Source organism: Mobula birostris, chromosome 14, assembly GCF_030028105.1.
Source record: "Mobula birostris isolate sMobBir1 chromosome 14, sMobBir1.hap1, whole genome shotgun sequence".
NCBI lineage: Eukaryota > Metazoa > Chordata > Chondrichthyes > Myliobatiformes > Myliobatidae > Mobula > Mobula birostris.
Genome location: NC_092383.1, coordinates 52,154,713 through 52,168,898, shown reverse-complemented (window position 1 = coordinate 52,168,898; position 14,186 = coordinate 52,154,713). Strand labels below are relative to the sequence as shown.

Genomic DNA, 14,186 nt, shown 5'->3' with positions numbered 1-14,186 from the left:
AAGCTCAACAGTGGGCATGATGGAACGAGGAAAGGTGCAGCTGACTCATATCACCAAATTATATCGTTTCTTCACGGCCCGGTAGCACATACTTTGCGGCCCGGTGGTTGGGGACCGCTGATTTAAGTGAATAAAGATACAGGGACATGAAATTTCCACAATCTGTTCCTTTTGAACTTCAAATTATGGCAGTCCAGTTGCAATATTTGCTCTGAGTTTGTGGTGTCTGGCAAAGGGTGTTTGTAACTGAAAAGACCTGATAAAAGGTGCTTGGTAACCAGTTGCACTAATCATGAATATTGTTAACTGTGAAAGTTGTTTGATGGAAATTAGCTGACATTCAATTTCTTAGTATTGACTCAATATTGACTGTTGAGAGGGTTCCTTCTGGGTGGGCTACCATTAGTAATGGATATTTGTTATGGATGAAAATTGTGAGCTGATTAAATTTGTTCCATGATTTGAGAGCGGGTTATTACTGATGACTTGCATTAACTGCATCTGTAAAGAATATTTTTAATTTCTCAAAGAAAAAAGCTGCATTTAAAAGTAAATGTGCAGATACTGCTGAAGTTGTAAACTGTGAATGACCTTTATCGATACACACATTTATTTTGTGGCTCTTTGAATTTGTTCTTGGTGTGCTTGATTTTTCATTCTGTTGCATCTTATTGTGGCTTGTGAACAAAATTATTTTTAATGCATTTATTTCAGTTTATTAGAATTTCGTTCAGACTGAATAGTTTGAATATCCTTTTCATCTTTTTTCCTAGGCACAGAGCAATGGCCTCCTGGTGTGTCCTTGAAATACGTAGGAGGGGATCAATTTGGTCATGTTAATATGGTGATGGTGCGATCACTGGAGCCTCAGGAAGTTACCGATGTCAGTGTTCAGATGCGAAGTCCAACTACGCCTGCAATGTACCAGGGGCAATGGCGCATGTGCACAGCTACGGGGCTTTACTTTGGAGGTAATGTTTCGCCTTTCTCCCTGAATGTACCTGGTCTGTAAATTGAGGCCTTCTTGAAATGTGGGGTTATTGTATGTGGCCAATGAACCTGAGATTATGAACAATTTATTGCATTGTTTTCGGATTTTAATTCTGTTTATAGAGGGTAATCTACAAGTAATTTTTTTTTGGCTAATTGGTATTTGCTTGTGTCCTAAATGCTATGTCGAGTATGGTTTTAAAAATGTTTCTGTTAACAGGAACTCTATTTTAAATAGCAAATATGTCACAGAATTCAGCACTAGGCTTGTGTACAAAGACCACTTCAGCTGCAAAAAAAAAATTGCCAAGCTAACCATGATTCCATATTTTGTGTCACTTTCAGATGTGATTTGGGTGATTCTGAGTGTAGAAATCGGAGGCCTTTTAGGAGTTACACAGCAGCTTTCTTCATTTGAAACAGAATTTTCTTCACAACCCTGTCGCAAGATTGAAGGCAATTTTAACCCTTTCGCTTCACCACAGAAAAACCGGCAATCTGATGACAACAGTGTGAAGGACCCTGGGGGCCAAAGTACAAATGTCATTAGTAAAAATGCATGGGCCCCAAATGAAGACCAAAATGAACAAGATCAAAATGGACTGTCGCAGAACTCTGTAAATATCTCCCCTAACAGTCACTCTAGCAACTTATCTGTGGTGACTTACAGTCAGGTAAATACAGAATGATTGATTTATTTTGATTGCCCCATCTCTATTTTTATATGCATGTGTGAGTGACTTTAGAAATGGTGTGAGGAGCGAGCTTTTCCTTTTTATTTTGTGAAGAACCACTGAAAACCCCTGTCGCAAGTCATTCTCCAGGCAGGGTACTACAGAAGGCTGTCTATCTTTTAACTTGTAATGAAAGTAAACCATAACTGCTGAAGCAATTGCTGGATTAGTGGGGTTGCATTCAAATTTGATAGCGTTTCTTATCTTGTACTGTAAACTTATTGCAACTGGATTTAATCTATTCAAAACATTCTCTCCTCTAAAAAAAAAATTCATCTCTTTTCTTGGACTGCAAGTATGCATTGTGTCAGTAAGCTTTCTCAGCTCCCTCTCCCACCCCTCCCCCCATAGCTCCATCCTACCCCACACATTCCCTGGATGATGACAAATTTAATATTTTCATGACCTAAAATTTGAAATGATTCTTTGAGTACAGCTTTCTGATAGTGATGGGTGAACAATGTTTTGCATTCATTGCTTCAGAGAGTGTTTGCTTATTAAATTCTGAAGAACACAGATGTATGTTAATAGTGTTCTTTGAATAAAATAAAATATCTGAACTCTTTTATAATTTAAGCTTCAATGTTTTAATTCTTAATTGTCTTTTTCTAACTTTGTATCTTGTCAATTTTCCTTCTTATACTACCCCTTTCCATTTTGCTTCATCTTCTTTCTCTGGTTCTCTTATCAAGCCTTGGTAGATTGTGGTGTGGTTCAGGATCATCTGTGATCTATCAGCTACTATTCCAATTGTTGATTACACTTAAGTGCTCTTGAACTTGTCTTTTGAAGTACAGAAGTGTGACAAACCTATAAAACCATAGAATGTCGCCATCACAAATTATAAATATTGATATTCACCTCGTTTACCATTGGACATGGTAAATACTGGGAAAACTCACGTGGAATACTTAAATGAAGAAATATTTTTCACTCTTGTCCTGAATGTCTTGAAGCAAGATAAGAAAAACATTTCAAATAATTAGAGGCTCTCAAACTTCTAGTCTTCACTCCTTGTTTCAGCTGGGTCAACATTAGTTTGAGGAAACAATGCCAGTAACTTTCTTGGTGGAAAAAAATCTTGGAATTCCTGTTCCTAATCATGATGTAGTCACCATATTACAAGGGGTTGGAGGAAGTCCTTTCTTTACTGAGGATTTTTTCAGTGTAGCATTGCATGTGAATAAAGCTGCTGATTGAGGTACAAGGGGTATCTGATGACCTTGAGCAATATTCCATTGTAAATTGTTGCTCATTAAAATAATCATGACCACTTGGGGATGAGCTTAAGAAGCAAGTTGTGCAGCAAAGGTTATTTTTTAAAAGTAATTGGAATAAGGAAGTAAAATCTTTTGCATCTCTCTGCCAGAATTATAACATTTGAAACTTGAATATGTAGTTGAAAATATTTGGCAAAGATGAGCCTTGAGCATCAGCTGACATGTACCTGCACAAGTATTACTGAAAGATTAGTCTTGCATAGATTATTCATTAAAATATATTGTAGCCACAATGTTAAAATTTGGCATTTAAATTAGTTATAAGGGTAAAACGATCATTCGCTGTAACATTTTTGGACAAGTTAGGAAATACTACAAAGAAAATACTGAAATACACATTTCTAAGAGGCCATTCAGCCCCTCTTGTTCATCCTCAATTTAAGATTTATTCCCAAACTGAGGGTTTTTGCCAGCGAAATCTTTGCGTCATGTTGGAATTATAATATGCATCGCATGGTAGAAATCAGGTCGACTCAATGGCTATTATGAAAGAAATACCTTATTTTAACGAGGAAACTTGCATTGGTAAAAAAAAATGTAAACTGCTTCTATAACAGCAGGATTAAATCTGTTCACAGGCTTGGTTTATCATACTTGGAGCTTGGAGGAGTGTATAATTAATTGGACATAGTTCTGTTGATAATAAGACCACAAGACATATGAGCAAAATTCGGGCATTCAGCCCATCGAGTCTGCTTCACCTTTTCATCATGCTGATCCCAGGTCCCACTCAACCCCATACACATGCCTTCTTGCCATATCCTTTGATGCCCTGACCGATCATGAAACTATCAATTTCCACTTTAAATATACCCATGGACTTCCCTTCCACTGCAGTCTGTGGCAGAGCATTCCACAGATGCACTACTCTCTGGGTTTAAAAAAAAAATTCCTCCTTACCTCTGTCCTAAAAGGTCGCCCCTCGGTTTTGAGGCTGTCACCTCTAGTTCTGGACATTCCCACCACAGGACCATCCTCTCCACATCCACCTTATCTTGTCCCTTCAACATTCGGTAGGTTTCAATGAGATCCCCCCCCAACATTCTTTTGAATTCTAGTGAGTACAGGCCCAAAGCTGCCAAACATTCCTCATATGCTAACCCCTTCATTCCTAGAATCATCATCATGAATCTCCTTTGGACTCTCTCCAATGACAACATATTCTTTCTGAGATACTGGGCCTAAAACTGTTGACAGTACTCCAAGTGTGACCTGATTAGTGTCTTCTTAAGCCTCTGCATTATCTCCTTGCTTTTATATTCTTTTCCCCTTGAAATAAATGCCAACATTGTATTTGCCTTCTCTACCACAGACTTGACCTGTAAATTAACCTTCTGTGAGTCCTGCACAAAGACTCTTAATCCTTCTGTACCTCTGATGTTTGAACCTTTCCCCCATTTAGATAATATTCTGCACTATTGTTCCTTTTACCAAAATGCATTATCGTACGTTTCCCAACGCTGTATTCCATCTGCCATTTTTTTGGTTCATTCTTCCAATTGCATTGCTTCCTCAGCACTACCTATCCCTCCACCTATCTTTGTATCATCCACAAACTTTGCCACAAAGCTGTCAATTCTGCGATCTAAACCATTGACAAACAATGTGAAAAGTAGTGGTCCCAATATTCACCCCTGAGGAACACATCTTGTCACTGGCAGCCAACTAGAAAAGGCCTCTGTTTTCTCCCACTCACTGCCTCCAGCCTGTCAGCCGTTCATTCCTCTATCCATGCCAATATATTGCCTGTAACACCATAGGATTTTATCTTGTTAAGCAGACTCATGTGCTACCTTATCAAATGCCTTCTGAAAATCCAAGTAAATGACATCCACTGCTTTTCCTTTGTCCACCCTGCTGGTTACTTCCTCGAAGAACTTTGTCAGGCAAGATTTCCCCTTACAGAAACCATGCTTGCTTTGACTTATTTTATCAAGTACCCTGAAGCCTCATTCTTAATAATATACTCCAACACTTTCCCAACCACTGAGCTTAGGCTAACGGGCCTATAACTTCCTTTCTTTTTGCCTTCCTTCCTTACTAAAGAGTGGAGTGACATTTATAATTTTCCAGTCTTCTGGGACCATGCCAGAATCAAGTGATTCTTGAAAGATCATGACCAGTGTGTCCATCAGTGAACAGCTAGCCTTAAAAAGACAGGATATTCTCCATGAAGTTCTTGTTACACCAGTTTGTGACAAAGGGATTTTACAAATGATTGCATGCAGGGAAAAAGAGAAGATGAATTAGCTTAACATCTTTAAACTCAACACTGAAATTGGCAGTAAACTTTTAAAGCTTTCCTTTTAGGTTTTTTTTCTGTGTTATTCTCCGTTCGGTTTAGAGTGCAAATTTCATAAATTTAACTGAACTTTAAAAAGTTGGTTTAATTGAACAATTACTAGAGGTCAGTGTAATGTGATACATGGAGAATTGCAGTAACTCATCAGAAACAATTGTGCATTTTAATTCAAAGAAATTAAATGCAAGTTAATTTTGAAATTATAATTCCAATGTGCATTTGCAAATGGTGTTATAGATAGGCAATATCACCTATGGGTTTTTGTTGTGCCCCAGGTGAACAATGGGAAAAATTGTGCCCGTCTTTATCATTACTTATTTCTCTGATCTAGTTTGGAGAGATTATATTGAAAACTTTGTTCAAGTTCTTCAGAATAATGTTCCCTCATACATTCTGTGTTTCCATGAAGAACTGACCTGAGGCCAGAATCTTGTAAGGGAGACAACCCCACATCAGAACTGAAGGAATTTATTGGTGTTTGATCTGAGGAAGTAATTATTAGGGTAACTTTTTAAAAGCTCCCAGTGGTTGTGCCCATAAGAACTTAGGCTCCTTTTCACATCTAAGCCTTTTGGTCCATTTTCTTTTTATTTCCCCCATCCACCTTTCCTGTGAAGGATTCATCTCATCTGTCTTCCAGTCCCTTCTCACTGATATCACATTACGTTTTCCCCTATCATTATTTTTATATCTACAACACCTGCACCAATGGTCCTCTGGAACAACATACAAGATGCTAGAGGAACTCGGTAGTTCAGGCAGCCTATGTGGAGGGAAATGAACAATCAACATTTCACATTGCGGCTCGTCGTCAGATGGAAGGGTGATTGAACACAAAAGTCACCTGGATTCACCAATCTTCTTCTCTGTCTTAAAATAAAGTACATCTTTGGTTCAGCTCAATCAGTCTTGTTCTCCACATCTGCAAGTGCAAGCTGATACTGGTGCAGTGAAATTTCTGGGATCTGAATAAATGGGCTGCTGTTTTTTTAAAATTTCACACACCAAAGGATTGAGAAATAGCTGAAATAATACCAAGAATTAGAGAAGCTGAATTTGGTTTCAAATAAATATCATAAAGAAAGTGAGGAAAAAGCAGGCTGGGATTGAGCGAAGAAAGTTCTTGATTGTAACTTCAACATTTTGAACAGTTCTAACAGTTTATTGTAATTGGTAATAATTGCCATGTTAATAATATTTCAGCATGAAATCTTAATTTTAATTTACTTAATGCATGTCACAATTTTGGTAACTCTATAACATTCAGTGCATTGTAATCATATTGTAATTGTAAGTGGACAGCATAGCAATTTTTATATAACTATAGAACACCTTTCGAGTACACACAGTACGATCATGCAGCACAGTGCATCATTGCGAATACAGGTAGTCTGTAAATATTCAAACCCGATACATAAAGTTGGTAAAAGTAAGATCAGTAATTTGAAAGTTTTTAATTAGATTTTTTTGACTGAACTTTCAATTGTAGCTTTCCTTAAATGCAAATATTTAATGCAAAATAAATTTGATGCTTTATGCTTCATAGTAGTTTCCAGCTCGAGACACAATTTAATTCATTATATAAATTCACATTTCTTTAAGAGTTTTATTGTGCTTTTAAACTGGTTACACAGGAGTTGCTGATGTTTAATTGAATCATGTAAACTCACCTGTGATGCAATGTAATGAGTTCTGATAGCAATATTTTTTCTGCTTTCCATCTGTTAATGTAATTTTACTGTGAATAGCATTGAGAAATGCTATCTTTCACCACATTCATCAGGATTTTCAAAACAGAGTTGCTTCTAACAAGATATTATTGACTTGTAAGGATGTATCTGGTATTAGGATTTTGTAAATGTACTTGCATTAAGACAATCTGTAAACTTAATCTATAGAAGCTCTCATAGTTTGTGATTTCATATTTTTGCATTGTACTGCAGTTCTACTTCATTTGTTAGTGATGAGAAGTCTGATTCTGTTGTTTACTACATTCAAATTCATTCCATTTTTGTCTTTTAATTTTTCTACTCATGTCCCTCTTTCTCCTGCCATTCTGAATAATCTGAACTAGCTTTACTGCTCTCAAATATGTTCTTAGCATTTTACTAAACTAAGTTTTACTGTTCCTGTGCTACAGTTTTGCAAATGCCACTTGTGTTTTTTGTACTTCAACCATGTGGCTAATTCTCTGGATAATTGCTGAGCATTATTGTTGGCAGACTATTGACATTGCTGTTCAACCAAATTGTGCTTAATGTTCATGAGATCTTTGTGGAGAAAGGGGTAGGAGCTCCTTTTCAAAATAGTCTCCTTTTGCATCCTACGGGCACCTAGACAAAGATTACCACTCTGTATGCATCAAGTATCAAAATTCTACTTTTCTCTGAGTTGACTGCTATCTTATTTAAATTGAAGGGGTTTTTCAGTGAAAAGAATATTACTTTTGCATTAAATTTATAATTTTTGTAAATGAAAATTCAGAACTACGAATATGAGAAATTATATAGTTAGATTTTTTTGTCTAGGTAGGTAATGCCAAATTTGTTGCTCCATAGATGTAGATAGTGTGGCGCGTGGCCAAGCGGTTAAGGCGTTGGATTGGCGATCTAAAGGTCGTGGGTTCGAGCCTTGGCTGAGGCAGCGTGTGTGGCCTTGAGCAAGGCACTTAACCACATAATGCTCCAGTCTGCCTAGCTGAGAATGGGTACCGGCAAAAATGCTGGGGGTTAACCTCGTGATAGACTGGCGTCCTAACGGGGGGGGGGGGCGAGGGGGGAGTCTCATACTCTCAGTCGCTTCACGCTACGGAAACCGGCATAAGCACCGGCCTTTAATCTTCAATAGATGTGGATAGTGATAAAACATAGAAGAGGACAGCACAGGAACAGGCCATTCAGCCCCCACAGTGTTGTGCCAAACCAGCTAAAAATCAAATCAAAAACACAGTTGCACGTGTTTGAGTTGTTTGGCAGGATCTAAATGATTTAGGTTACTCAATACATTGAGTGGGAAGTAGTGAGGATTTTATTTCCATGCTGGGAACCATGCAAAATAACATTTTGATGATTTATATCAAAAAGCTGAAATAGTTTGAAATCCACTTCGTTACACACATAGCTGTTTAGAAGCTTGCATGCAGATGGATGGCATTTGATATTTTGAGTTGTTCCAAGAAGTGAGGCAGAATGGAGATGATGTAAGAAGATGTAAGTTTTGACGATATTCATTATTGCTGTTTATCCACATATAATTGTATGACATAACATCCCTGGTACGCTGTGATTGTTGTATCTTGTACATGATGGCAGCTGAATACTACTGTTTTCCCTTCTGTTTTAGAATAAAATAGTGTGATAGGAGGGAGCTGTATTTTTGAGAAAACTTATGCCTCCAAGGAGAAATTTAGATTAGATGGAAGTCCAATTTTGACAAAATTTTTAGGCAGTAAATGTGATTATATATGAAGGCTGAAAAAGAACCAAGTAATAGATTCACAGCTGAGAGGTCTATTTTATGTGAGCTTCAAAAAGATGACAATTTGGTTTGGATGGAAATATTGGGAGGAGGATTTATTTGGATTGATAAGTGTACTGTAGGAGTTGTCAATACAACTAAATTATGTTGGAATTTGAGGCTCAAGTATATGCAATAACATTTTGGAAATCTGGAAATTGTGAAATTTCTAGTCCATCACTCATTTCTGTGCATTTTGAAAAAGGTGACTTATTTGAATTTTTTATTTGTAACTTTGAACCATAATTTTATGTGTGCTTGACATTACAGAATGTCACAGAAGTGTTCATTGCACTTATGCCAAATGAGAAGTTGGAATTGCCTCAGTTCTTTGGGGCGATTGATGACTGGCAACAAGATACAAGGCAGAAATCAAATGGAGGGTTTCTAATATCATAAGTGAGTGAAGCTTCAGCTATTTTCAGAGAACTCAAATTACTACCTTGTATCTCTGCCAGACATGATTTCTTTGTGGTTTTAAAGTATATTTTGGCAGAGAAATCTTCTTGTTGCTAGGTAATGTGTTAGTTGATTGGTCATTGAGTAGATGGTATAAAGAAGTTAAAGTTGATAATAGAAAGAGTTGTAAAGAACACATTGCGTGAGAGCTATGACAGGAAGCTTGGACCAGAATAATCCCAAGTCATTGTGCTGGTTTTGAATTGATTTTTTTCTTATGCTGGTTCAGGACAGATACTTGTGTTTTTTAAAACAGTATAACTGTTTTAGAGCACACAGGTATCTGGATCTTTAATTCTGTGTGTGTCCTGTTTCACCACCACAACCAACGTTCTTCACATCCCCACGATACCCAGTTTCCCGGTCTCTCTCAAGGTGCTGTTGTGCTATGTGGAGGATAGATTAGAAATTTTCTAGTCTTTTGTTAGTTTTGATTTATAGTTGTTTACTAGATTATATGCTGAAGTGGAACAAATCATCTGAATGATTTTTTTTTAAATATTGGCCTTTGAGGAAGTACTTTAATTCCCATCTATCATTGAGAATAGAACAGTTGAGAATAGAGCTTCATTCTGTGGTAAAATGAATGGACTGCATTGCTTTGGAGTCCCAGTGAAAAACCCAGCTAGAACCATTTTAATAGAAAATTTGCATTTCAACCTTGGGGGCTTTTCTAACTTCCTGCTGTGATGATTGAAAAAAATTCTTGTTAGCCTTTTGTTATTTTATCCGAACCTTATTTGTTAGACTCTAGGTGAATAATTTGGGTAGTTACGTGGATATTTGGTAACTGTCCATAGTAGAGAAGTAATGAAGCCTTTTTTATTGACTTCTGAGCATTTTCTTTGCATTAATAATTATCATTATTTTGAATGAGTTTGAAAAATTAACTCACTGATTTAAATTTATATTAGGAGGTTGTGCTTCAGTAATCAATAGAGCAGTTTTAAGTATGTTTCAAGTATGTTACTTAACTTTTCACAATTTCTCTTAAAAATAAGAGAACTCACTTGAATTGGATGAAAAATTCTCTAAATCTGTTCACTATTGTTTCAGCTGGATTATTGTCAAATTTTCCAGTATATTAATTTTTTCTATTGAAAAATGAAAAATGAGCTTGGAATCACTAAAGTGGAAGCTGGGATAAAATGGTAGATGAATACTGTGCTTTCAAAGCAACATGAGGTCATGCCAATACTCGAGGCTTCATTACAGCCCTACTTTGAACTGGAATCGATACCAATACACTGCTCCCCATACAGTTCTGTTCCTGTTGCTAAGAAAAACATTTTCACTCTTTTTTTTCTTCTTTTCAGGGTTTCCATGGCCCTTATCCTTTTGGTCAGTCTTAAAACGGGTATTGCCATTATCCAGCAGCCTCTGGGGTCTTGGTGTCACTCTGAAATTTTGCTCTGGCCCCATTTCCCTCCTTTGACACAACACTGAAAAATGATGGCTGTTTGTTTCAAAACAATGTATGCATGTGTGAATGCTAAATTAAAGAGTGCTGTAATTGTTTAAGAAAACACAATGGATTTTTTAGATGACCTTGTCAGAATAATTATGTAGTTAAACACAAAGCCATGTTCAAATTATTTTGCCTACTGAGCGATTGTAGTTTAAGCGAAAGATGAAAAAATATTTTGTATTTGTTTGTTCAAAGCATCTTATCTGTTGGAATTTTTCCTGTGCGAGTGAGTTTGTTCTGTAACCTGCGGAGTATCAAATGGAGGGCATGAGTGGAGTAGGATTGTGTGAAAAGGTGAGTGTAACTCACTGTAGAATGGGAGCAGTCTATGACAGCACAATCATTTGGAGACTTTTCCACACTGTACAAATGAAGTTTATTAAATTAACACTGAAAAGTCTCTAATCAAACCTGTGTCTAATTTTAGATGTCACATTCTTAATGATAGTTGATGCCAGTAAAAGGCAAATTCCCAGCTTATTGGGAATGTGTTATTTCAGGCATCAGTTGATTTCATACATATTAATGTGCACTGATGGGTTTGACAATGCATGAATGATATGTTGAATGCGATGACTTTGGGTTCTCAAAAATCTCAAGTCACATGTCTGCTACTCATTTGTTGTGCTGACGCAACTGATAATTCCTACATCCTGTTTGGCTTTGTTAAAATCCATTACCATTTTACGTTCCTTTATTTGAAAAATATGTTCTCAAATATATTTTTTGGTAAAGTTGGCATTTTAAGCAATTCACGGCAAATGTTTTGTTCCTTATACAAGCAATACTATGTTTAATATTACCTTTAAAGTGGAACCGTACTAGCGTACTATTTTGGAGCAAGGTTTTATCATTGAATTTGCTGTACAATGACATCACCTCCAACTGGTACCAAGACAATATAGTATTAATTGTGTATTAAATATGCACCTATTGCAGATACCATTTAAATAAGAATGTGTTAATTGAGCATTTTAATTGGTGCTTCCTGCCCAAAGAGGAGCAGGGTATTTTTGTGCCCATTTTGTGTTACCATTTTGCAGAATCTATTCCTTTTCACAATATTACAGCTGTAAAATGAATATCAGGGCTACTCCATGTAAACTAGGAAAACTAAATGCAAAGACATTTTTGTATACTGCAGTTGACAACAGAATTGCTGAGATGTAAGAGTAGGCCTCTTATCAAGTCTTGTAATTAAAGGAGGATGTTCAAGAGGTGACAGGAGGGAGTATGGTGAAACCTTGAGTGTTTCACTCGTGATTCAAAAAGTCCTTCATTTGCCTTCTGGCAATTTGTAAAATATTCAACACCATAAATATGGGAGCTTAAAATATCGTAAATAGTTCTTCCACACCCGCCATAAGCATGATCTTCTGGAGCCAAGCAAGTTTTTGTACAGGATTGTTGAACACTTAAAATGTCTGTACATCTGAGTAAGTTAGCATGGAATAAAGAACTTGGGAGTTAAGGGTGCTCCAGTAAGAACAGGAGTGATGCATCTGAGACAACAGCACTGAACTCAGTGAAGAATAGGTTAGAATCTAAATATAAAAGGAAAATTAGTTTTTCTTCTGCTCCTGCAGTTATTTTTGTTTGGATCCGTGGCAACATTTTTGTATATAATTGAATCTTGGCTCCTAATTCATAATGTTTCCACAATGAGCACTATACTAGAGAACATCATGCAAAGGAATAACTAGTGCTATCTTTCTCTAATTGATACTGTAAAGGTTCATCAAATTGCTTTATATGTGGTGAATATTTCTTGGGCCATTTAACGGCAGATTTTAATTAAATACATCTTTTAAGCTTGTTTACTAATCTGAGCTCTATCCCTTTTAGGAATAAAGCCATGAAACTGTCCAAAATACTCAATTGATAATTTGGTGATGATTATAAGGGTACTTGAGGGGCAAGTGTGCTAGATGTCAGTTGAAAGTGATGACAAGTGGAGGTCTTTGTTTTTACATATTGAAAGAGATTGTTTTAAAATGATGGTTCTGACATGGATTTGTAAGCAATAATAAGTAACACTGTAATATTTTTACCAGTTTATCAAATGCAGTTAGCTTTGACTTTATATGTTGCTTAGCTTTCATGTAGTCGTCTTATTTTAGGAAAGTTCACTAATTGCCTCAGCATTTAACATTTCCATGTGTGAGTTTTGCTAGAAAAAAGCAAGTCAGATTAATGAGTTCTTTGCAGTATTGACCATTGCACCATTAACATGGTCCTCTTAACATTCAGCCAATTTTGAAGGATTTAAGCAGATCTCCAAATGTCATAAAACAATGTAGGAAATGAATAATACATTGCAAATTCAGTCTTCCTACCCCTTGATTGAGAGTTGAACAATATTGTAAAAGATGTTGCATACTTGCAAATGAACGCGAGATTTATAAAAACAGCACAATATCTTCAGTAAATGTCAAAAATGTTATGGAATTTATATTTGAGTACATGGTTATTTGCTTTCTGTTGATGCCTGGTTTTAATATCTTTGCATCCTTTAGCTGCTTGATATTAATTCTTGGTTGTTATTTAAAGGAACGTGTGTAACTCTTTGAATTTGTATGTATTGCTGGAATTTAAAAAAAAATGTTTGACAGTGGAAGTATGTCTGTACATGGCTAACTGCTGCACTGAACATAAACACTTGGGATTGGTTGAAATTAAAGATATGTCAATTTATAATTTGTGTGAATAATTTTACATTCTATAAGTTGTTTACAGATGAAAAATGATTTAATTGTTTATTCTTAGTATTGTTAATGTCCAGATTTGGGGTTCCCAACCTCTTATGTCATGACCCTTCATATTGACCCATGGGTCTGTGGACCCCAGGTTCGGAACCCCTAATCTAGATACTGATTTATTAAAGGAATTAAATGTTTTTTGGACAATTTTTTCATGTGCCAAGTCCAAGGTTAGGCTATTGTCATTCAATTGCAATATACAATTTTACAGAAACCATTTTAGTGCAGAATTTTATTTTGCATTAAATCATTATCTATGATCATGAGCTCTTTGTGAATCTAGATGTTCCAGCATTCTGTATTGCCTTCCAATTATTAATAATAGTTAAGCATGTATTGCTGTGTACAAATTAATGGTCTTGAGCAATTTGAAATATTTCCCTCTGTAGAACATTTCAGAGCACTCAAAATATAATATACTTGTCAATCAGTTTGTTATAGGTCAGTGAACCAAACAGAAAAACTGTACGTATAGATTCATAAACAACAGAAATTCTGCAGATGCTGGAAATTCAAGCAACACACATCAAAGTTGCTGGTTAACGCAGCAGGCCAAGCAGCATCTGTAGGAAGAGGTGCAGTCGACGTTTCAGGCCGAGACCCTTCGTCAAGACTAACTGAAGGAAGAGTGAGAAAGGGATTTGAAAGTTCGAGGGGGAGGGGGAGATCCAAAATGAT

The 14,186-nt window shown here is 36.3% G+C and overlaps 1 protein-coding gene across 4 annotated transcripts in view; it reads left to right on the top strand.

The window, feature by feature from the left end:
- ilrun (inflammation and lipid regulator with UBA-like and NBR1-like domains) overlaps positions 1-14,186 on the top strand; it is a 130,326-nt gene that overhangs the window by 92,928 nt on the left and 23,212 nt on the right. For 3 of the 4 annotated variants that reach the window (XR_011889091.1, XM_072278537.1, XM_072278539.1), the window contains exons 3-4: positions 774-971; positions 1,336-1,664. Coding sequence is in view for 3 of the 4 variants with exons in the window: in XM_072278537.1 (XP_072134638.1) it covers positions 774-971; positions 1,336-1,664 (527 nt within the window). In the remaining variant the exon portion in view is untranslated. Of the gene's footprint in view, positions 1-773; positions 972-1,335; positions 1,665-10,597; positions 13,465-14,186 lie in introns of those variants that run through there. The other variant, XM_072278538.1, reaches the window with a different exon arrangement.